The 25,964-nt window shown below is 36.1% G+C and overlaps 1 protein-coding gene across 1 annotated transcript in view; it reads left to right on the top strand.

Moving 5' to 3' along the window:
- LOC149782249 (uncharacterized) overlaps nucleotides 1-25,964 on the top strand; it is a 665,894-nt gene that overhangs the window by 210,414 nt on the left and 429,516 nt on the right. Inside the window, exons 72-80 of the mRNA XM_089935099.1 lie at nucleotides 2,069-2,256; nucleotides 4,661-4,831; nucleotides 5,847-6,102; nucleotides 7,001-7,155; nucleotides 9,564-9,734; nucleotides 18,765-18,911; nucleotides 19,454-19,709; nucleotides 20,682-20,839; nucleotides 22,024-22,527. Of these exons, the coding sequence (XP_089791225.1) occupies nucleotides 2,069-2,256; nucleotides 4,661-4,831; nucleotides 5,847-6,102; nucleotides 7,001-7,155; nucleotides 9,564-9,734; nucleotides 18,765-18,911; nucleotides 19,454-19,709; nucleotides 20,682-20,839; nucleotides 22,024-22,527 (2,006 nt within the window). The remainder of the gene's footprint in view (nucleotides 1-2,068; nucleotides 2,257-4,660; nucleotides 4,832-5,846; nucleotides 6,103-7,000; nucleotides 7,156-9,563; nucleotides 9,735-18,764; nucleotides 18,912-19,453; nucleotides 19,710-20,681; nucleotides 20,840-22,023; nucleotides 22,528-25,964) is intronic.

Genomic DNA, 25,964 nt, shown 5'->3' with positions numbered 1-25,964 from the left:
TTGGTACACTAGTCTGACTGCTGCCTAACTGGTCAAGCCATCCATGTACCACATAGTTGGCAGGTTGTACCAACCTTACCACACCAGCTGGCCAGACCACAAGGTATGTGCCATCTTTGGTACGCTAGTCTGACTGCTGCCTAACTGGTCCAGCCATGAGAATAAACTTTGTACATTTAAGAGTCTTTGGTTTTGGAGTGGCAAGCTGGCTGACCGATTGACTGGACCAACTATTTTTATGAAGTTTATAGGGAACCAGCATTACTTGTGGAGCCATCTGACCAAGCTGGCCCACTGGACCAGCATTTCATAATGTAATTGCAACTGATGGCATAACTGACAGGCAAAATGATTATACATGCTGATGATTCTGAATCATTATTTCCTGCTGCTGTGGGTGATGAAACTGCAATGCTGGAACATGCCAGTCTGATAATGAAATGGATGGAATTCAGTTCATGGCAATGATGGAAATATGTCTCCCTCAGTTATTCACTTTTGTCAAGGTATGGAATGGAGGAAACAAGAAGCACAAGAGTTGCCATTTCAGCAAAGTCTCCTGTCTCATCTTGACCTTGATAGAGAACATATATGAGATATGGTGGTTGTTGCCTTAGAATCCACAGATGAATTCTCACTGATAGGTTTCTGTTGTTTTCACTTGACTAAGTGAATTATAGGCAGTCATATACTCCTATTTTCAGAGGCAGGCAGGGAAGGGAGAGAGAGCAACACAGTTTCTCCATCCCCAACGTTTCTGTCATACATCTGTATACACCCTCACACGCACCCTAGTAACCATGACCCACTCCCCTTTCATCAGATTTTTGGACCGGCCATTTTCAGAAAGGAAGGATGGTCCAAACTTTGTCAGTGGGTCTCTGGATTTTGTTATATGAACCCCTCCACTTTCATCATCCTACCTTCTTAAAGGAACCCCAAAGATATTTTTACACAAGAAGATCTAGTTTTTCTGCTTTTAAAGAGTTTTGTAGATAATTTGAAAATTGCACTCTCAGGGCTTTTTCTCCAGAACATTTCAAAACAGTTATGAAATTCAATGGCATTTGAGACCTTTGATAGAGATGTGACAAATACAACATCAGTCTTGACATGTCTGGCCCATAGTTCCATATACTGGTACATATAGCCCAAATCTAAGGTCATTCACTAAAAGATTAGGATGTCCACCGCAGGGATGGTGACAATCCTGCATGATACACCACAAAAACATTTGGTTAGTTTGGATTTTGTTCATGACATGTATAACTATACTATCTTCATTGTGTTATGGATAATAAATGTAGAGAAGCTGGACCCTGACCCTTCTCATTAATTTGGTCAGTCTAGTTATGGAATGCTGTACACATATCAACTTGGCATCTTTCTCCCAAACACATCGAAAGAATCATCTATGTTTTGGAGAAGGTATCAACAAAGATGTTGAAATTAAACCTTCAATAAGATGTTAGACCAAGTCATATCCAAGTGTACGACATTTTCCATTGAGAAGGCAGTGTTCCTGGATGACATACTATGAGACTACTCGGTAAGTATGGGTTTTTCATGTGGACAACATTCTTTTGCATACCAGGGCCCAGCAACATGGAATGAAGTGCCCACTGAACACAAAGACACAGAGATCCCATTCAAGAGTGCTCTTAAAACTCACCTATTTTGACTACAAGAATAAACTTAAAGACCTAATAATGTTTCCTATCTTAAATATTTTCAGCATGTTTTTTTGTTTTCTAATTTCATGTGGTTTTATTTTGTAATCATATTATATATGTGTTTTTTATGTTATAGGTGTTGTCTAATGTTGCAAAGCGTTTAGAGCTTCTAAAGATTAGGCATTATACAAAGTCATCATTAATATTATTATTATTATTATTATTATTAAGTTTGGCATAGCAATCATTTAGCATCCTGCCACTCTGTGCTTCCATGTACAACAGATTAATCTCTGATTCGGAATGTAACTTGTTGACAGGATCAACTTCCCAACAATCACCAGCTTTTTGTTGAATATTGATGCTCCTGACTCTGGCAATTATTTTGTTTACAGTTTTGTTGTTCACAATCTGAAGGCAAGAAACACATTGCTTCTGAACCTTTCAATATCTGTCAGCTTTGACTCAAGTGGGAATTGCTTGCTGAGCTCATTTGGCAAGTGTGACTACACATTTCCAATTTTTGTCAACAAAGAGTTTCCAAAACCCACCTGCTCATGGGGCATGGACTTCAAAATTCCAGGTAAATTTTACATTGAGACACATATCTGAAAGAGAAGTGGCCATTAATTGTTTAGACAAAAACAAGGTACAAAAATGGTTCATGTTGCCAGTGAAATGAAAAAGGCACTAAGAATGAATCCAAATAAAGTGCAGAATTAACATAAATGAAATGCAAAATGAATGCAAATGAAATAATGAAGAAATATGATGGAAACGGGAACTGCAAGAATAAGAAATAAAATTTGTTGATGAATATTCAACAATTATAATTTTACATTTATTGCAGTTGCATATATATTTTCATTGTCACATGGCTCTTTTCAAAAAGATGTTGAGGACATAGTATTTATATTTTTGTCTATCCATCACCACTCTATAACTTTAAGTCATTTAAAGTTAAAGATTGAAACTTAATGTACATATTGTCATCATTAGAAGGTGTGTTACTTAATATTTTGGGGCAAAGGTTGAGGTCATTGCCTTATATTTTCAGTTATCTGTCAACTATCCTTTATTTGCCATAATCTTAATCACCCTGTTGGCTTGGGGATGTAGTATAGGCATACTTTTGCAAGTCCAGCAGGTGAAAATCTGATCAAATACCATATTTATAAATTCTTGCCATTAGCGAGCGAAAGAGGAAAATATGGAGATCTCTTTCTTCTCCATTAAATCAACATGGAATATGGTACAGAAAAGCAATGGCAGCTGTGTTAAGTGCTTTATGAAATCTGATTAATTGGTCACAATCGTCCTAGCATTGTCAAATAGACTGGCTGAAACTTGATTTATAATCTTCTCACAAGAATGCTATTCAGAAAACTTCCACCATATATAGAAAACCAGTTGAGAAGACTCCTTTAAACTTAAAAGTTCAGAGTTAGGTATTATCCTTTCTGAAAGCAGTCCTCAGAGTGAGCACAGCATATTTGCAGTCACCCTCTTTAGCGTCAAAATTAACATAGTGAAATGCCTGTACCTAAGAACTGCCTCCTTTTTAGATGCTGATAACTTTACAATTTGCAGTAGATCAAAGAATATGTGTACTGTTGAGTAGAAGCTACAGGTATGTTTAATTAGGGTTGATCACACAAGGGCTGGAAAATAATGAGTTCCTATTTTCAAAATCTTAAACTGTTTGTGTGCACTTTTGCAGATTACATTGAATTCATACATTGAGCCCAAGCTATATCCTGATCTGTTATTGCTGTTGTGGAGGAGATCAGATTTGTAGGACTTGCTGTTGACTAACTTTTCTTCTGCATGTTGGATACCTCAGGGATCAGTGTCAAATAGCCCCAGATTTGATGAATGGCAAACACATATTGTTGAGCAGACAGGAAGGTCTTGTTCCAACTATAGAGGACAGTAGCTTGATTGTGTATGATTCAGCTTGTAAATCTTGCCTCCACATCACTTATCTAATGCACAATCAGCAACTTTGAGTTTGGGTACATTTTGAACTTCTGCAGAAAGCCTTTATATTGAAGTAAATGAACCATGAGCTGATATCAGACAAACTTAGCTTTCTAATATACAGTACTCACAAACTGTCCTCCAAGCTATCTAATGGAGGCTCTGTTATGAAGTTCAAAGTTGTGACTTTCTTTCCCTTCACAATCATAATTGTACAGCATTTTAAGATTAAGGGATGATGACCTCACCATGATTGGCAAGGGAGAAAAATTCAGTGAATTCCTTTGTTTATTCTAAATTTGTTGCTGATTTTACAATCCGGTGAATTTTTATTTTATTAATGTACACTTTAATTAAGACATGACACACAATCAGTAGTTCTTTGCATTTAATGCTATCAAAAATATAAATCCTGGCTTTTGTAAATGCATTCAGAATGAAAAGAAAATGAAAGAAACAAATGGAAGTGATAAATGCAAACTCAGAATGCATTTATAACTCGTACAAAAAATAGTGACATGGAAGCGGAAATGCTTTTGTGAATGGAATGAACTAGAACACAAAGGAAATAGAGCATTAATGCAAATGATGTGCAGATAAAATGCAAATGAAATGCAGATTTGTTAACAATACCCATTTCAGGGTATGCATATAGCTGTGAACCACTCAGAATTGCCAGTGATTTATTTAGTCCTGATATTAATTAGCCCAATAAAATTCTAATTAGCATATATTTTACTATTTCAGTTGTAGAAAGTACTAAGGATATGATGTGAAAACCAGTTGGATCTTCTGATCCATGTTTTAATCATCTTGTAGTATTATTATTGCCAAACTGCTACTACTACCATTAATTATTATCACAATTTTCACTAAACTACTATTAATTATCATTACAATTTTCATTACTACTACCGCTACTATTAATTATTATTATCATAATCATCATGATCATCGATATGAAATATGAGAAATATGTATAGAATACCTATGTTATTTCTGCACAGGCTTCTCCCTGACAAGCTGGATGGCATCACAGGGTCTAACAGGCACATTGACTAGCACTGCCACTCAGCTTCTTCTAGAACAGCTTGGGATCAAAGAGTACCTTTTGAATAAACAATGTCAGCATACAACTTTCCCCTGGTCTGGTGCAGATTCTAAGGGTTGGTCTACAGGTAAATCTGTAGATTTTGTGGGTTTTTTCTGTAATTATTTCCATTTGTCTTATCTTCTTAAATTGACTTAATACAATTTTTATAGATCTCTCAGGTGGCCTAGTGGTTAGAGCATCCGCCTCGGATTCAGGAGGTTATGGGTTCGATCCCCGACTGAGTCATACCAAAGACTTACAAAATTGGTAATAACAGCTGCCTCACTAGGCGCTCAGCATTAAGAGGTTAGTGTTAGGACTGGTCGGCCTGGTGTCAGGATAATGTGACTGGGTGGGACATCATGCTACATGTCTGCGGCATGATGCCCCTGTGCTAGACATCACTATAAACTGCCACACTGCAGACATCATAGCGATATGACTGAAAAATTGTTAAAGCTACATTAAAAATCCAAATCACACCCCCCCGCACACACACAATTTTTATAACCCAGCAAAATAAGTTTGGGGAAGTAAGTTTATCAGCCATGTTCCCATCTTGTTATAAAATTGTATTTACATTTCATATCTTGAGGAGTAGTCCATGAGCAGTACTGACAGATTTAGTTGAGATAAAGTTCTTGGTATTCAAAATAATTGAAAGTCTCCATTTTCATTTTCAATACCTGATGTTTGGAACCATATTTATGAATTTTGAATAATAGCTGTACTTCACAATGCACATTTGATATATCCTATATTTAAAAATCTGATTTATGTCTGTAAATTGTCCAGATTTCTGTGTTATTATGTACACTATAGACGTAACATTTTAGCAAAATATAACTAACACTATAACAACACATTTTAAAACTATAACAACACATTTAATGAAAATGATTCCATCAGACTTTTACCTGGGTGATTGTGCCTTCTTATAATATCATCATGGAACATAATGGTTATTTTGTGTTTTGTTATAAAAATCCCACCATCATTGAAAATCGGGAACGTTGATTAAAAAACACACAAACGTACAATATTTCAGAAGAATATTATATCCATTTCCACAAACCCAATGTAATCTGTCAATGTTTCAGAGTGTCCTAGGGCTATAACTGTGAAGGATCTGGATCCAGCAGTGATGCGTTGCCATATTCCCAATGATTGTGCCAGCTTCTTCTGCTGTGTCAGGGTGGCTGCTCTGAACCAATACTTCCAGACATCTTTACATTTGGACACCAACACTTTCAAGCTTACTGTGTCAGTGGAGAAGTTTCGATTAGAACTCAACCTGTTCGACATTGAGTGGGAGAAAGTACAACACTTGTACTTGTTTGGACTGATTAGAATAGAGTAGGTTTTGTAATTGACTAATCTCATTCTTACTCATCTTGATGTATAAATCCTGTAGAGTTGGGTAATTAATTTACCCATGATCCATTGGGACCAAATTAAATAAACAATAATAATAACTTTGTATCTTAATCTGATTCAGTTTTAATTCAGTATTAAAATATTTTTTCAGTTCAGAACCATTTTGCAAATATGAAGACAGGATTTTTTTTTTCTTAAATCTGTAATTTGCTGTTTGTGTATATGACTGTGTTGTTTGTATATTTTCTTAAATCTGTAATTTGCCATCTGTGTATATGACTGTGTTGTTTGTATATTTTCTTAAATCTGTAATTTGCCATCTGTGTATATGACTGTGTTGTTTGTGTTGTTTGTATATTTTCTTAAATCTGTAATTTGCCATCTGTGTATATGACTGTGTTGTTTGTATATTTTCTTAAATCTGTAATTTGCTATCTGTGTATATGAATGTGTTGTTTGCATATTTTCTTAAATCTGTAATTTGCCATCTGTGTATATGTGTTGTTTGTATATTTTCTTAAATCTGTAATTTGCCATCTGTGTATATGACTGTGTTGTTTGCATATTTTCTTAAATCTGTAATTTGCCGTCTGTGTATATGACTGTGTTGTTTGTATATGTTTTTACCATAAAACAGTTTGATTACTTCATAATCATTAAAAATAAATCATCATACAGTGTTTCTTAAAAATAACATTTGAAATGGGGCAGTGTTCTAACCTTGAATCAATTAGTTGACAGTTTGCTGATTCATTCAGTTAAACACGTTTCCTAAGCATGAATAGGTGTGACAATTTGTTTATTTTATTAAGTTAAACACATGATACTATGAATCGCTTTCTTAATATTAGAAATTTGTTCATAACTTTGTTTTCAGCTACACTCTGAAGGATCTTGTGAATGAGAGAGCTGTCTTACTGAGTTACAATGTCAGCATCTGTTTGTCAGATATCTGTGAACAAATTCCAGTTGTGGGCAATGCCAAAGTCCCCAAACCAGCTCTCAACTGGGATTTACCTCCATTAGATCCAAGTAAGTAGATTGAAACAACATATTTATTATGCGTATTTCTGACTTGAAAAGATAACAAGTCTTAAGCATAAATAACCAAATATATCACACAAACTATCAGTTACCATATCAATGAATGAATGAATCAGTCAATCACTCTACCATAAAAATATTTGTGAAATAGGCAAAAAAAATTTCTCCAAAAGATAGCTTATGCTTTAGATGCTGCCAGTGTGAATTTTTCCACGACCCAAGTTTAGGGAAAATACCAGTATTTCCTTGGTACAAAACAACGTTGCCAGTAATTTAAAGAAAGCTTCTTTAATTGTTCTTAAGTTTTGAAGTGACAGATAATTTAGGTAATTTATTTTGAATGAATGAAGAAAGTTGAGTATAACTGGTGGTACTTTATGGTTGCACTTTGTTGTATTCTCAAAGCTGCACAAAATAAATATGCATAGTTGTCACTTAATTAAAATGAAAGCATGGATCATGTATATTATCCATTATTGTTAGCATCTTTGTGAACTATTGCAGGATATTTCATGACTTATTCATATGCATTTTCATCATGCAGAAATGTTGTTGATCTTTCCTGATACTCAAGAATAGGTGACACTTAGTGAACATACTCTTATAAATTTTGTCCTTTTGTGTCATTTGATTCTTTTACAACATACAAATGGTGATACCCTGCTCTTTTTCCTTCCTTCTGGTCAGTCAGTTAAAAAACATATGAATTGATTAAACTTTAATTATGATTTCAGATTAATAAGTGCATTCAGGTCTTATAATTGTTTTTCCAAAAGTTGAGTTTTTATTGTGAGGGTCATTAACCCATAAAGTGTTCTATTGTTTTATAATAGAAAATCCCTCAGTTTTGTACTGTCTCAGAAAAGAAGTGAAAATTGCACTATGCTTTTAAATTGTCTTTATTTTAATAGGTACAAAAATGACCTATGAAAAATAATTATTGAATTATGATCTTTATTAGAAGCAACAAGTCATGTGTGACTATCATATTTACACTTACAGATGAAAATACAGGTGAAAACTGCAAAATACCTTTGCATTTCATGTCTTCTCTTTTTTTAAAATAAAAATTAAAAAATACACCTCTCCCTCATTATAATGCTGTAATTGGGGTCTATAACCACCAACCTTGTTATGTACCAAACTTTGTTCTACTGAGAATTGTGATATCTACAAAACTGCAGTATTTTGAAAATAGTGTAAATATGGAACCATGATACAGTACTCACCATCAACATTTTTAAAGGAAATGAAGGTCTAAGATTAAGTTTTACCTTGTTTTTTTCTCCATTTCCTCTTGTTATTCATTGGTATATTTTAGTCCATTGAGTGGTCTAAAGCGCTAACCATTACGGATCACTGCCATCTCACCTCTGTCTGTGTGGGTTCGAGTCTTGGGCTCAGCCTATGTGAGTACTGGAGAAAACTTGCCAGTAGCTTCTTGTGGGTTGGTCTTTCTCTCCAGGGTTTTTCCGGGTTCTTCCTCCACCATTTATACTGGCCACCATGCATAGCCTATGTTGTGCTGAAAAATGGCATTAATCCCTACAAGAAGAAGAAGAACAACAACAACTTTCAAAATCATCATGAACCAGGATTTGTTGAATGAAATTATCATTTGTCATCAGATGATGTACCATGATGGGAGTCAGCCATTCTGGGTTTCACTTGTTGTGTTTATTTTAAACAAGCATTTGTAGAACTTCCTTGATGAATGCAAGGTTAAAAATCTGACAGACTGTTTGCACCAGGGCTCAGTGTTTGTTCCAGGGTCCAATATACCAATCAGATTTAATTTAGCAGCCATTCACGTCAAGCAAAAATACCTAGGTGTGTAAATAGCAAGATGCATCATGACAAGTGCTTTGAGACCTCTTCTTGCAGTGTGACCTATGTTGAGACAGTAACTTCAAGGGTTAAATCTTAGCCTAAGTAGGAACTAATTACGTATTTGTCCAAGCTCATTTATAGTGTTACTACTGCAATGGCCAATATTTTTTTTTAAATTTTAAAACATGAAAATTTTTGTATCTGTCTTTCAATTTATATACCTACCTACTAGAGTTGGGTACTATGAAAAATTTGTATGATGGTATTTCTCATTATACCATGATATGTACTGCATTATACCGCAGTTATTTTAGGGACCAGCAATTTAATTTTCTGGTTAGGGGCCTGACAGGTTTTTGTTTTATTTCCATTTATCAATAGCTGGAAAAAATTTCTTGCTCTGATATGTACCAAAATAACATATTCTATCTATGATATTATTTGGAAATAATATTAATGATTTGTAGATAGAAGAGAAGTAAATATCTTTGCTCAAAAGAAATTTTTGTCCTGTTGCCTCATTGAAGTGTAGAACATTTTTCAATAGAGACGTTATTTTATTTCAGATTTTAATGTCAGCTCCTGGCTCAAGACTTATGGTAAAAGTTTGAAAGATGAACTTGTTGATTGGCAAAAACAGGTTCTGCTGGAGAAATTGGGTGTGGCAAGTTACTTTAGCAACACATCATGTGACCGCAATGCAGCCCCATACTCTCCTTCTGATGGTTGGAATATAGGTATGTGCTATGAATCTGCAGATTTTTATGTGCAGTGTATTTTTTGTGTATTAATAATTCATTCTCAAACTTTTAAGTTGATGATGGTAGTATAAACCAATTGACAGTACTCATTGCTGTTAATTAGTGCATCTAATTCTGTTCAAACTTTTTCTAACAAAATCTTTGGTACTTTATTGACCAGAACTCCTGGGTGTATAATGTAAATTTCAAATCAAGTTTGGTGGACATTGGGTTTGGTACATAACAAAGTGTATGCTGCTTATACACTGGAATCTCCTTGGTCAGTGTCTTGTAGCTCTATATAGTGTATGATATGATTGTTACTGCAACGTGGTCCTGCAGTTATTGATGAATTGTTATGAAAGTTGGAAATATATGGTGTATATATTTGCTCTCACAATTTTTGTTATGGATCACTGTGAAACTTGGTTATTTTTTAGGATCATCATCTAATTGTTCACATACTGACAAATGTTTGCGCTCCTTTGATCATTGTAAGAGTTATTGTCTATTTTGACTGGATGCAGTGTATAAGAGAATCTTGTGAATGCAAATACTGTTTCAGGTTTTTGTGGATTCCTGTGTAACTTAGTTTGTATTATAATGGTCATCATCAAAAGATGAGAATGTTGGCAAACTATTGTTCTCAAACAATTATCAGAAGAGTTATGTGGTTATTTTTGCTATAGCTTCATCATGGGGTATGGTTGTGATGCAAGAAAGACGAGAGTATATTGATCTCCATTTCTCTAGTTAATTATTAGTTACCTATATCTAAGTTTCACTAACATAAAGCAGATGGCCTACATATTCCTCTTTAAGCTTACTGTTGACCCAAATTTGACATGTTTTATAACATTCTTTGGGTTAGATGGTCTGCAGTTATTGTTGCATGGAACTGGTTGTTGCATGATATTATTTTTTAATCTTAGCAGCATTTTTCCTGGTAACAGAGACAAAATCTTGGAATATAAGAAATACTTTCTCTGATGTGACTGAAGATACTGAACAGAATTAATATGCAACAGTCATGCAACAGCTGTGTCTGTCTAGCAACTATGCCTTGATTTCAGATATCAACTCTTCTTTCAGTGAGATCCTCTATTTACAACATTTTTTTTCCAGAATGTCCAAAACAACTGACTGTTCCAAAGTTGCCTAGCAATCTGAAATGCCATGTCAGCAAATCCTGTGATGCATTTGAATGTTGTATGTATCTTCCAATGGTGGATAGGACAGCTAGAATTTACCTTCAGCTGGATAATTCTGACTGCAATTTTAAAATCATTGGTGGGATCGAGAAACTCAGATTTGAAAAACTCCTTCTTGATTATAGATTTGGAATGAAGGATAAAATCAGCTTGAACAATTTCATCAACATTGAGTAAGTATGAAATGGTAGTGCTTTCTTGTATCGTGTATGACAGAATTTTCAATTAAAGAATCTTTACATGCAATAATACATGTTAATGAAAGACAGTATACAACAAAGTTGATTATATTCCTGTTTGTATACTGTGTATTCCATTTGAATACAGTAAAGATAAGTTTAAAAGATTATGCATTGTATCCAGTGAAATTCAGTTATTCAGTACTGAATTCAACGAGTGGTCTAAAGCGCTCTTCGTTACGGATCACTGCCATCTCACCTCTGTCTGCGGCGGTTCGATTCTAAGATTCAGCCAATGTGGGCATGTGAGAAAGCTTGCCAGTAGCTTCTCGTGGGTCGGTGGTTCTTTCCGGGGTTTTCCGGGTTCTTCCTCCACCATTAATACTGGCCGCCATGTATAGCCTATCGTGCTGAAAAATGGCGTTAAACCCCACAACAACAACAACTGAATTCAAGGTTAATGGAATCATATTTCCATTAGTTTAACAACTACAAACAGGTTAGACCAGACACATTGCATAAGCCCTAGCCAGACATGGTCTGTGCATATTGGTTCTACTCCGGATATTACACATGATCACTTGCCATATATTGGAATATTTAAATTTTGTGTCAGAATTTATAGTTTTACATATGTATGATTGCTTGCAATTTAAAATTACTTAAACATTCATAGATTTTTGTGACTTTTTTCATTACTCTTAGTTAAATATCTTTTTTTAAATAAGAGTCTTTACATAGAAATGTGTATAAAAAGTATGCTTTCACTAATTGCCTATAAAAATGATATATGAATGAATATAAATATTTTATCAAATTTGCACAGATTAAAGGTTGTGGACTACTTATCAGATGCAAAAAGTTAAGAGTTTGTTGGTGAATGCATTGTTTCAGTATGGCACGGTTATTAGATCATATTGGTTGTCCACATGAAAGAAAGCCTTCATGGCTGATTTATGACAGTATGACAGACTTATTTAGGTCACATGAGTTTTCCACATGATAGAAAGCCTTCATGGCTGATTTATGATAGTATGACACAGTTATTGAGATCACATCAGTTGTCCACATGACAAGACGGAAAACGTTCATGGCTGATTTATGACAGTTAATGAGATCACAATGGTTATCCACATGACAGACAGAAAGTCTGCATGGCTGATTGATGACAGTATGACAGTTGTTGAGATCACATCAGTTGTCCACATGAGAGAAAGCCTGCATGGCTGTTGTATGACAGTATGACACAGTTATTGAGATCACATTAGTTGTCCACTTGACAAGACAGAAAACTTTCATGGCTGATTTATGACAGTTAATGAGATCACATTGGTTATCCACATGATAGACAGAAAGCTTGCATGGCTGGTGTATGACAGTATAACAATGTTATTGAGATCACATTAGTTGTCCACTTGACAGAAAGCCTGCATCACTGATTTATAACAGGTCATATATTGCTAAGATTTCCTAAATATTTGAATACTTTTTGTTGACTTTATTATTTTCTTTGACATTAATATTATTGATATTATTTAAATTGTACAAGTATTTTTTTTCCATTATTTAATATGAGTTAGAAGTCCCAACCATGCCGTTTTACATCCAATCTATCCCAGAGTTCGTTGTGCTATGATACACCTGTAATCAATGGGATCATAGCAAAGAAGGCATAATGTAATGATCACCTCATTTTGATCTTCAGTCAGCACTGATTTTTCAAAGAAAAACTACCTTGAACTAACCCTAATTTATCTGAACAGAATGTAATGGCAGATAATCAGGTGTTTGCAGTGTTACATTATACATAAGTACAGTTTGACCCCACTATAACACAGAAGTTGGGCGCCATTGAACCTGATTGTTATAGACCGAACCATGTTACAAGCAACCAGGTCAGTTAGCTGAAGATATGCATGTACCCAAAAAAATGTGGGGGGAGGGGGTAGGTAATAAATGCTGGTGGTAAAATACGTGCTTCATGGCACAGTTACCATCTTAAATCGATGCATATTAAATGAGAAATACACTTGTAGTGAAAACAGAGAAGGTGTATGTAATATTTTACCTTATAAAGAGAACCATGGATTGGTATATATACGTGTATACTGTTGATATATACATGTTTAATGTATAGCATGAATAGAGTATCAATACTGTGTACACACCCGCGAGAGAACCATGGATTGGTATATATACATGTATACTGTTGATATATACATGTTTAATGTATAGCATGAATAGAGTATCAAAACTGTGTATTCACCCACGAATCTCATCACATACATTGAATCTGCAAGTAATTCCATCAAAAATATGCATACGCACAGATTTAAAATATTCAGTAATTTTGTCACAGGTCATATAGGTCTGATTTCAGTGGAAAAACATAGCACAATCACATAACGGATGATGAAGCACATTTACTTTTCATTATGTCCCAAGTTGGTAAAAGTTACTTTGCGTCTTAAGCCACTGTTGGTAGCATTCGTAAGTATAAACTTTTTCTCTACAGAAAGGAAACTTTCACGGCACAGTAAACATGTTCCAGCCACATTGGAAAATGAAACAATCCATCAGATTCCATTGCTTTTATTTAAGTTTAGTACTGACTTCCTTTGAGGAAAGATTTTTTTGTTTTTATTGAAGATTGTAGTCAGCTTTGTTTGATGAAGGGTGCATGCGTTATTGAAGTCACTGCTAAAGGACAGCTTTGGAGAACCAAACAAATGCCCATTTCTTATTGTGGCGGCAACATCAAATAATTGTGTTGCCTGTGACTGATTTTTTTTCCATTTGCTTAGTACATTTTCATAACAATTGGTGCTTCAAAGGTTATCTGTTTTCTTTGAAATTTCAGCAAACTATTTTATCTGGGTAAATTTTTTAAAAAAGGAATTGGCTGTCATTTGGTCGATTGTAGTTACTGTTGCTCCCTGCCTATTGAATAGACCAACAAGTAAGATGTTGTTTTTTATTGTTTGTTTGTTCGTTTGTGTTTTTACATTTGTAATGCTGCCTTCCACGCATGTGTCAGAAATTTAACAAAGGGTCAATGGACGATGCAGATGTTATAGTCTGATGGCAGGGATTACTACAGAAAATGTGTGTTCTGAAGGATTTAATTCTGAGTGAAAAGAAGAGGTATTTTACTTTCCATCCACATACAGGTGCCAGTCTACATTAATACATTAATTATTAGTGAGCAGTCAAAAATTTGATGAAAGATAGATTATGAGATAATGCCACGTCTGGTTGATCTCCACTACCAGAAGTGTCAACAACAAAAATAGCAGATATCTCACAACATAGAGTACTCATGCTAGATGTGAACATAAGCAGATTATGATATAACACTACGCTGTTAAGATGGTTTGTCAATATGGACAAAGAATTTGTTTATGTAATAATAGATAAATTTCAGTGAATTTTATATCAAATTTGCAGCTTCATTTCATGGGGCCTCTGAATTTCTCCACTCCAAACCAATGGTTGTATATACAAGTTTAAACAGCCAACAGTGTTGCCAAAAAAAAAATGGTAGATGGTATATTTTGCCACCAATAAGGAAAATAAAATCACAGTTAGTGACATTGGCAAAGCCCTACATGGTCCAAGAATAAACTTTTACACATTATTTTTCGCACTTCTAAGAAGGATAAAACTATATTTTGATGTACGAGAAAAAGACTTTTAGGAGCCATGCCCCAATCATCTTGTATTATTCATATGCAGTCTCTTCCCCAAAATGATAATAAACTTTCTATGGTTTTTTTCGTACTTTTAAGAAAGTATTTGTATTTTCCATGTACGAGATAAATACATTTATATAAAAGTTTGGGTGCCAGTGTTATATCCAAATTCATGTTATAATGGATCATGTTATAGCAGGGTCACACTGTACAGATATTCCTGTTCTCATTTTGTTTTTAATATGTATTTCGCAGTGTGATCTAGATTCCAGATGGTCTGTCATCAGAAGGAATGTTCCCGATAAGTCTTGATATCTCTATGTGCTTAGACCATACCTCTTGCATGGGCTATACTCTAATGTATTATACCAAAGTCCAGATTTACTGATTTCTAGTTTGATTTTGACATGCATTTCTGTGTGATTTAGTTTTCAGATAGATGATCTGTCATCAGAAGGAATGTTCTTAATAAATCTTCACATCTCTGTGTGCTTAGACCAGGTCACTTGCATACTTGGTACTAGTGTGTTCCAGAATCTTCTTGTGCCAAAGACAGTATGCTCCGGAAACATGGATTTTCTCAATACAGGTATTAAATTACTTCATATTTTAACTTAGGGATGCCAAATAGGAAAGCTGTCTTGGGTATATTATTAATAAATAAATAGTGGGAAATGGACATGTCCTATAAGGGTAGAGATGGGGTGAGAGAATTGGGTAGTATAGCAGGAACTAACCAGGAGCATTTGTTTTCACAGATACTCATGATGGAATGATATAGAATTGGGAAGATGAGATTTAGTGAACAAAAATGAATTAACAGCTTTTCAGTTCAGGGAAGTCAAATACCAGCACAGTGTTTAGTAAGGCACTAATGCCACTGTTTGCCCTCCCTTTCTTTCCTGAAACAGAGAAACTGTTAATTGTTACTGTATTTTATGTAACACCTGTACTTCATACTTTAAAAAACTGAGTGAAGCTCATCATAATAAACACACTGATGAAAGCCTTAAACAATGCCACTATTCATGCTAACATAGTTAGCTGCCATTGTGACTGTTGGTAACTCTTCAATATGGAGGTTCATTCTTTTTTCCAATATGGCAGCCCTAAATAAGCAGTACAAGATCCTTTTTTGAAAAACTGATTGAGCAAACTGTTTTAAGTCGTCAACAGACTTGAGGCATGCATGCTGGTCAGTTCGAAGAAAAGTGTGATGTTTGAGGCAGTTTTAAATAGTTTCCTCCAGTACATGAATTTGACCCAAAGAGGTTAAGTGAGGTCTTATTAACTCATGTGGAGATATTGCATAAAATGTTTTGCTACCTCCCTGGTATATAATATGGATTAATATATTTATCATTATATCTTTCTGTTATTGCCACACTCTATTTGTAAACATTTGCTTTTCTAGAGTACAGCTGTCAGACTATTAAAGGTATTTCAACCAAATTGGGTTCATGTTTCAAGTAAGTTGTACAGAGGTCCATTTTTATACTTTTCTGTATTCAGTATTTTTTATTTTTAGTTGTCCATGAAAACTGATTGCAGCATAAGTATATAAATTGATGGTTCTGGACCATTGGGTATTGAAATATGTAGTATAAAAATGGGCTTTTCGGTAGGAGTCTTTTCATAAGTGGACATAAGAGGTATACAGTAGTCCCCCTCTTACAAGGCCACCCCTAATGCAGCAGGGAAGTGGCCTTATAATGCGGGTGGCCTTTCTAGAGGGGGATGACAAATGCAAATAGTAAATACATATGAAAAAAGTCACAAGTACATTTAATTTTAAATATTTATTATTTTAATTAAAAAATCACATGCATGATGTGAAATAAATGTAAAACAAACTTTGTCATCATTTGCAAAAGAATGCTATGAATAACCATTGATATAGTTTTACAACTGTCTTTATAATTATGCTACAGTTCACATCATCTGTCACTTTGCTGGTAACAGTCTAAAAAACAAACCAGTCTCGTCACATTAAAAATATCCTTGCTGTCATATCCCCTGCATATATCGTTTAGTCTTTTGTTCCAATCTTCGACAACTTGATTATTAACATCAGCTGATTCGCCGCTAATGACAGAACACTTGATATTGTGTCGCACTTGAAATCTGTGCAACCATCCGTTACTTGCGGTAAAGTCGTCATATCCCAATTCAACTGACAAAATTTTTGCTTTTTCTTGTCTTTCAAATCAGGATACAAACGTCTCCTGGCTCAAACAATCTTCCTTTCTCCGTCCATTTCACCTTTCCACTTCTGCAGAATTGTTTCATTATCTTTCACGATATTGTTTATCTTAGTCTTCCCAACGTTAGTTTTCTGCAAGGATCCTCGACGACCCTCCCCCCCGGCAGTTGAATTACTTTCACGTTCTCCTCTAAACTCAGAATTTTTATTTTCCTCGATGACATGTTGATCTTTTTGCATTAAGTTATTCACGTTGCCAACTACAATACTGATAAAACAATTTTGTATGCATGTAAACAAATTGCCGTGTGTTTTTAAAGGAAGTGGTCTTGTCACGTGATTCGTTAGTCGCAGTCTGGTACCCTATTGTTTTTATACATTTCTTTACACTAAGTGAGAGAAGCCAAAACGGCTTCGATATGTACCATTAACATCATGCAGATTTGACCTCGCGGCCGCTAGGATTCGTAATTTTGACAATTATTGTCAGTAGTAATAGCCACTGATTACCAAAGTGAGCAAGCTCAACATCTTACTAAGGGAAGCCATAAAGGCTATTAAACCATTTTCCTGCTGGCTGGGGTATTGTACATAGATGCTGCCACTTCTCAGCTGTTACTACTGTTCGATAATTGTAATCTTAACAATTATCAGAGTGACTAAACCGGACATCTTATGATAACACAGCAGTAAGGCTAATTGGATTACATGTACGTACCCTTTTGTATGGATTAAAATTTGAGTCTTTCTCGGTTTTTATGGAAAAAATTTATCTTTTCTTGAGGCGTAAATGATACAATATTAACCTTAGTGGTAAATGTACTTTACTCAACACTTCTTTCAGTAATGAAAACCTGACATCGGGAAACAGAAATCGGATTACTTAACACATGTTATGAATACAATACTGGTTCTGGAAACATATTCAAATAAAATGCGGCCGCTTGTGAGGGGTCAATTTTATAATTTTGCACTAATATGCTGGTCGCGTTAGCCAGGTGGCCTTTCGCGAGGGGTACTTTTGAACACAAACTCGTCGGTGCCAATGGATTCTGGCCGTAAGGAGCAGGTGGCTGCTGGTCAGGGGGGCCGTTCAAGAGGGGGACTACTGTACTCTTGTTTTCACTGACTCTTCTGTGTTTTTATACCAAATTTAACAGACTAGAGTTGAGTCCGAAAAATTCCTACCATATTTTATAAGTAATGTTTTCATGTTTTCTTTTAAAAAGATGCTCGCCTTTTTATTCCAGACTTCCATTCTATGTCAGTCATGAATAGTGGACATTTATTTAGTTACAGGTGAACAGTTTTATATTTGACTAATTGTTACTACTGAGAGGTTTTGGTTTTATTTTTGCAAATGAATTTTCAATTGTTAATTAATTATTAACAGTCTTGGCATCTCAATTTTATATTACCATTGTGAAAGATGTAGAAAGATTTGTCAAGAATTTTTCAAAATTGGTATTCCTTGTGTAATTGGACACAAAATCATCCAAAAAAGCAACATAAATTTTAACAGACTCTCATGAATTTTTTACTGTAACAAACTTTAGTCTATATATCATTGTGAAAAAATGATTGACATTATATATATATATATATATATATATATATATATATATATATATATATATATATATATATATATATATATATATATATATATCTGTCTGTGTGTATGTGTGTGTCATTCAGAATTATTCTTTCTGCCATCTTTACATGCACCTTGTTTATTTCAGCCTTTAACTTCAATAATTGGCTATCACAGCAGACTCCGTCTTTGACTAGTTTCATGGTTGATAATTTACTAGAAACACTTGGAGTCACACAGTTCCTACAGGACCCTCCAGGTTGTATAAACACACAGGGAACACCATGGATCAATGGTATATTTATTACATCTAAGCCACGGAATCACTTGACTTTAAAAAGTACTGATAATTCCTTGAAATTTTAGCAGTAATTGTAGCCCCTTGATGAACAAAAAGCAAAGCAATTAATGCAGTAAAAAAAATGTTACAGTGTTCAATGTCGGATTTGGCAGTGAAAAATTGTTTTCATTTCCAAAAGAAAAGTATTATATTGTGCACAAATTTGAGAAATATTTTTGGTATGTTGCAAATTGAACTGTGTCACACATAAAGGAAACAGCTGGCGATTTTAATACAATATTAAATGTTTTGTTGTTCTGTTGCTTCAAATGTGTAGCTCAGAGTATTTCATTTCCTACTAAATTGATGTAAATTTGTTACAAGGTACATTTGATTTTGAGCAGGCTTCAACATTTATAAGGGATAATTCCGGGTAAAAACTGCCTGCTGCAGCTATTTAAAATGTGTTTTTGACAGAATTAAAACACAACAAAAAATGAACTTCATCAGTTTTAATGTTGGGTGCCATATTTGCCCACTATTTGTTATCATTGTAGGATGTGGAAATCTGCCAGCAGCCCTTCCCAGCATTCCTAATGGGATGACATGCACTATGAACACTTCCTGTACAAGAATTGATTGCTGTGTAGAGGTGGAAGAGATAAAGCGTACCTTTAATCTGTACCTCGACATTGATTACTGTAAATACCGGCTCACCGTAGGACTAGAGAAACTTTATTTTGATGTTATGTTGAATAACTTGGAGTGGGGAGTTGAAAAGAACTTCACTATGCATGGTATATTAAGAGTAAGGTGAGTATTGTTGACTCAAGTGCATGATGTTCCATGAAAAGAACTTCCCTCATTGCAACATTGTATTAAAAAATTCCTCCAGTTTGTCTTAACTATTAGTAGCTGTTGTGGACATTTGATTATCGCAACATTCATTCCTTATATTGTCAAACACTTTGTGTGTGTGTATCATTTGGATTTTTAATGTAGCTTTAACAATTTTTCAGTCATATCACTACAATGTCTGCAGTGTGGCAGTTTTATAGTGATGTCTAGCACTGAGGCATCATGCCGCAGGCATGTAGAATCATGTCCCACCCAATCTCATTATCCTGACACCCGGCCAACCAACTCTAACACTAACCTCTTAATGCTGTGTGCCAAGCAAGGCAACTGCCAGTACCATTTTTATGTGTGTTTGGTATGACTTGGCCAGGGTTGAAATCTGCAACCTACCACATCCGAGGCATATGCTCTGACCACTTAGGCCACTGAAGCAATCCCATAATTATACATCATTAACATTTTCATAGTTTTTTTTCCTGTAAAACCTTTTGTTTAGATTTGGAAGGGTTTTGACAATTGAGGTGATGTTGTTTTTGAGGAATTATCCTGAATGAAATGTCTTTTGATGAAATGCAATGAAATATTACATAATGTAGAATTAAAATTTAGTTAAACTTCAGCTACTAGATCATTAAAATCTAAACTTTCTTCAGGAAATGTATATAACAACCAGTATTACTGCTATATCTTTTATATCATTTTATATTGTGCTTTTGTTTATAGAATTGTTTTCATTGAGTTGGATATGCATACAGATGATGAAGTGGTAAATGACTACATATTTACTCAGTATCACCTTAGATGAAATATTGCATGAGAAAAGGACATCCTTCAACCCCATTTAAAAAAAAGAAAAATTCCACGCTAAATTTACCTTTATCACAGTAAGTCCATACAACAACTCCACTAATTGTTTTTTTCTTTCAGTTTTATGCTTGAGGATTTGGCAGGAAAGGACAGTTTGCTGCTGACATTCAGAGTTGCAGCATGTATGGATGTAGTGAGCTGTTCATTGAAGACAATATTAGAAAATTTCATCCTACCCAAACCTAGCTGTAACTGGAATTTGGGATTCCTGAATTCAGGTTAGTACAGCCATTGTCAGGTTTGCTGCCTGGTCATGGATATAGTTCATGTAGAAGCTATGCTTATTTCAGAAGGAAACCATCCCAGAAATGAACATTGTTACTAGTTTGACACGGTATTTCCAGACCAGATGTCCTCAGCCAGTTTGGCACGGTATTTCCAGACCAGATGTCCTCAGCCAGTGTGACAATTTCAACAGCTTGAATAAGTTTATCATTGCAGGCTTAAATTTCAATTGATCAATGAATCAGGCATTATGAAGTCTAAAACTATATTTCGTGTCTAATTTGCATTTAATGCAAAAACAAATACCACTTTATATAAATGTTTGAAAGAGTATTCAGCAAATACTGCATAGGATTGAAAATAAGAATGCTTTGATCATAAACCAACATAAAAAATTGTTTATTAGTGATCAGAATCATCTGCAGACCTGCCAACCCTTTATGATTTTGCTGTAAGTCTTACAAAAATTACCCTTAAAATTCGGACTTATGGCATAAAAGCAAAAACTACAAAAAAATGATCATTGTCAAAAATCCGGAAAATTGGTTAATCCATGTTTGATTAGGATCTGGGTTTCATATTAGAATTATTGAAATTAGTCGGAGAACCAGACTAACGTTACAGCAGTACCTCAGATGCTTTAAACTGCACCTGTTTGTTCATGCGAAGCATCTGCATGATCAAACTGTTGATTATGGAATTTTTTTAAAATGGCATACAGCGAGCGATGCATGTTTAAGACAAAAGGGAAAATAAGCCTTTTGAAAAATATTAACAATCAACACAGAAGAATATAAAGGAATATTCAGATTCTTATTAATAATAGCTGGAAGAGACACAATTATGTTTATTGGACATCATATGCCAGTTTGAGTATGACTCGTGGCAGGAGATCTGATTGCCATTGTCATGTGAAATGGAAAAAGAATTTCCAAGAATTATGTCGACCACATCATCAACGGCTGATGGAAACACTCCATGCAGGACGTGCACGTGATGCGGCACGCTGACATCGGCAGCTACCATAGTCTTCTGGTGGCCAAGGTGACTTTGAATTTTAGGAAAGTTAGGATAGGGGTCTCCAGGAATTAGCGCTTTGATGTGGCCAAGCTGAAAGATCCGAAAGTGAAGGAAGAGTTTAGGCTGGCCCTAAGGAATAGGTTTAGTGTTCTAGAAGATGAGATGGCGCTAACCATCGACAATTTCAACAGAATAATGATGGAAGCAGGAAAAGTAGTTTCAGGTTATAGGAAGAGTAAGAAGACAGAGTGGATATCAGGAGAGACGTGGACTCGCATAGACGAGAGAAGACAGATTAAGAAGAGACTTTTGGACTCCAAGTCACCAAGACTGAAAGAGAGAATTTCGAAGGAGTATAGAGGAAAAGACAAGGAGGTGAAGAAATCAGCAAGGAGAGACAGGAGAGAATACACAGAGAGATTGGCAAAGGAGGTGGAGGCAGCAGCAGAGCAGAAAGACATGAAGACAGTGTACCAGAACACCAAGAAGCTGAAGGGTGACTACGGCCAGCACCACGACCTTCCAGTGAGAGATGAAGATGGGACTCGTGTCACAGTGGAGGAGGAGAAACTGAAGAGATGGAAGCAACACTTTGAGTCCATACTGAATCGCCCAGACCCACCAGTACTCGCTGAAGCAGAGGAGGACCTTGACATCAACTGCGACGACATCACTGTTGAGTAGGTCAAGCAGGCCATCCACAAGCTGAAGAATGGGAAGGCACCTGGCGATGATGGAGTATGTCCCGAGATGCTGAAGGCAGAAGACAAAGTCTCCAAAAGATCTGGGTTAGTGAAGAAGCACCGAATGACTGGAAAACAGGAATCGTCGTCAAACTTCCCAAGAAAAGGAGATCTGGGGAACTGCAACAACTGGCGAGGAATCACCTTACTATCCATCTCCAGTAAGATTTTCAGTCGCATCATTCTCCAATGCATCACAACAGCTGTGGACGGAATCCTAAGCCAGGAACAGGCAGGCTTTAGGAAGGGCAAATCCTGCATCGACCACATCTTTGTTTTGAGACAGATCCTTGAGCAGTCCCATGAGTGGAATGGATCCCTTTATGTGGTCTTTGTGGGCTTTGAGAAGGCCTTCGACAGCCTGCACCGAGCCTCTCTGTGGAAGATCCTACGACACTACGGCATCCCCCAGAAACTTGTCAATGTCATCAGGTCCCTGTACGAGAACTTTGAGTGCAGAGTCATCCACAACAACCTACTCACTGAACCATTCAAGGTGGAAACCGGAGTGAAGCAAGGATGCATTCTCTCGCCGATCCTCTTCTCACTGGCCATTGACTGGATCATGCGCCGCACCACAGAGGACAGGAGGCAAGGAATACAGTGGACGCTGACCTCAATACTGGATGACCTGGATTATGCCGACATCGGGTTGCTGGCAAGCAGACACCAGGATATCCAACAGAAGACACAACAGTTGGCACAGACAGCAAGCACCATAAGTCGTCGAGTCAACATAGGGAAGACACAAGTCTTGAGGAAGAACACTAGAGTGGGCGAACCAATCACCATCAATGACCAGCCTCTGCAAGAAGTAGACGATTTCACATACCTGGGCAGCAAGGTCGCCACGGATGGAGATTGCACAAGGGAAGTCACCACAAGAATCAGCAAGGCCAACCAGGCCTTCGCACTGCTGAAGCCCATCTGGAGGACAACAAACCTCAGCGCCCACACAAAGATCTGTATCTTCAAGAGCAACGTGCTGAGCTTCCTTTTGTATGGGTCAGAGTGTTGGAAGACCACTGCTAGCATAGAACGCAAGCTCAAATTCTTCCAGAGCAAGTGCCTGCGACGGATCATGAGGATCTTCTGGCCAAACATGATTTCAAACGAGGAACTCCGGCACAGAGCGAGCGCAGGCACCATCGCTGAGACCATTGCAACTCGTCGATGGAGATGGCTTGGCCAAGTCTGCAGAATACCCCCGACTCACTACCGAGGGTGGCACTGAGATGGACTCCACAGGGGGAAAAGGAACTGTGGCAGACCCAAAGAGACCTGGCACCAAACCATGGAACGAGAACTCAAGACCAGAGGCCTCACCCTGCAGACCGCCCCCATTACAGCAGCCGACAGACCAAAATGGTGCTTCCTTGCTGTCTCCTCAAGCACCAGACGGCACAGAGAGGATTGATTGATTGATTGATGTCAAGTTGAGAAACAGCAACAAGCCATTTAGCTGCATAGGGTTTGGAACATGAGTTTAGGCAACTGTACTAGTGGTAAATACAGTCTACACATACTTTACAAACTTTTCAGTTTAATGTAATGTTTATCTTTGTTGCATGTTTTTAATGCCAATCTTTTAATTATGTTTTCCAGATTTACAATAGCAGTTTGTGATATTTTTTTACACCTTACTGAAAACTGGTTAAACTTACAGAAGAAAATCAACTGCCTTACTGAGATGGATTCGTCAGGGTTGGCAGGTCTGCACCTGTCAATTTTTCTTAGAATACATGTAGAATGACTGACCTGTGCAGCTTTATTGATTTCATGTGAACTCAATTTCAAAATATGTAAATGATGGCGTTTTTCATTCACTGAAGTTTTGAAATAATGACCAATGTGGAAAGAACACTTTCAGCTGTGGTTTAAAATGCTCTTTTGCACTAAGAGTTGTTTTTTTTTCATTCCACTGTCAGTATAGCTGGGATATATGACAGTCCAAAAGACCATCAGTCCCCCCCATCCATCAGTCTTTTGACTATAACTAGTCCTGCAGTTTTTGATGGAATGCCACGAAACTTCATAAACTTTATTGCCTATTTGCACTTGCAGCTGAGTGTAGTGTAAAGACAAAATCTTGTGAAGGTAATAACTTAAAGATTTTCAACGAATTGACAAGAAACAAACGTATCATAATCATCAGTTAATAATGTGCATATTGACAAATCACTTTGCTGCCACATATTTAGTTGAACCCACCATGGTGGGAGCTTGAAATAGAAATCACTTTGGAATCCATGTCTGTCCATTTGTCTGTCTGCCCATTGACACTTTCTTTCTCCTTTATACTTATAATCCAATAAAATGGTGTTTATCTGATCTCTAGCATGGCACTCTTAAAAAAATCACTGATCTGAGTTTGTTTTTTGCACATTGACAAAACACTAATGTCAGTATTAGTTAACAGCTTACATATGGATGAACCATTTGAGCAGCTCACCGTCAAATGACAGTTGAATTTATGTGAAGAGCCTATGATGAATTTCAGAATGAAAAGAAGCCTTATGTGGCTATTATTAGTAAGACATGAATAGAACCTCGGACTGCTTTTGATATACAGACAAGTTTTTAAAATATTTAATGTCTCCTGACCCTAATGAAAAGGGAGGTAAATTGTATTTCTCATCAAAGATTAACTTTTATCATTAGAGATGGCTTTAATTCACAGGTGAATAAATGAAGATATCAAACTATTAATGTCACACTTGCAGAAAAGGCAACTCACATGTTTGCTGCAACAACATTACTGCTTTGCCCACAACCCAGCAAATAAATTAATCTGACCGTTTTCATTAATGCATATTGACACCTTTGAGTTATACTGACAATGTGACTGGAATAGAGTGAGTACAAGCAAGATAATAAATGCATACACATTGGTTCACATGATATGCCATTATCTAAACCAGTGGTTCCCAAAGTAGGCGGTTGCACAGTGGGATTACAGAGAGGGGTGCTAATGCTGAATAATGCTTTTGACAGGTAAGGTAGGGGGCGCTGAGGAAAACCATGGGGGGTGGCCCAAAAAAGTTTGGGAACCAATGATCTAAACAATGCCAACCTCATGAAGCAAAATTTTAATTTACATACACTGAGCAGTCAGTGTTGTTATGCTCCAATAACCACTTAGAGCAGTAACAACCATTACTTGGTAATCAAACCTCTTACTGATGACTGCAGAAAACATGTGGACATTATATACAAGACTTTAGAATGGTCACTGAGAACAGGTGACTGCTAGATAATGGTCACTGTTCTGACATGTTTAAGCTATATGTGAAGATTTTTAAAATTAAATAGTTAAAAAAGTGGGTGTGTTTGTTACAGAAGAATCATTGCCTCT

This window comes from Sinohyriopsis cumingii, chromosome 15, assembly GCF_028554795.1.
Source record: "Sinohyriopsis cumingii isolate HCF-2022 chromosome 15, ASM2855479v2, whole genome shotgun sequence".
Taxonomy (NCBI): domain Eukaryota; kingdom Metazoa; phylum Mollusca; class Bivalvia; order Unionida; family Unionidae; genus Sinohyriopsis; species Sinohyriopsis cumingii.
Note: the sequence above shows the minus strand (reverse complement) of the source record. Positions and strands in the feature narration are given on the sequence as shown.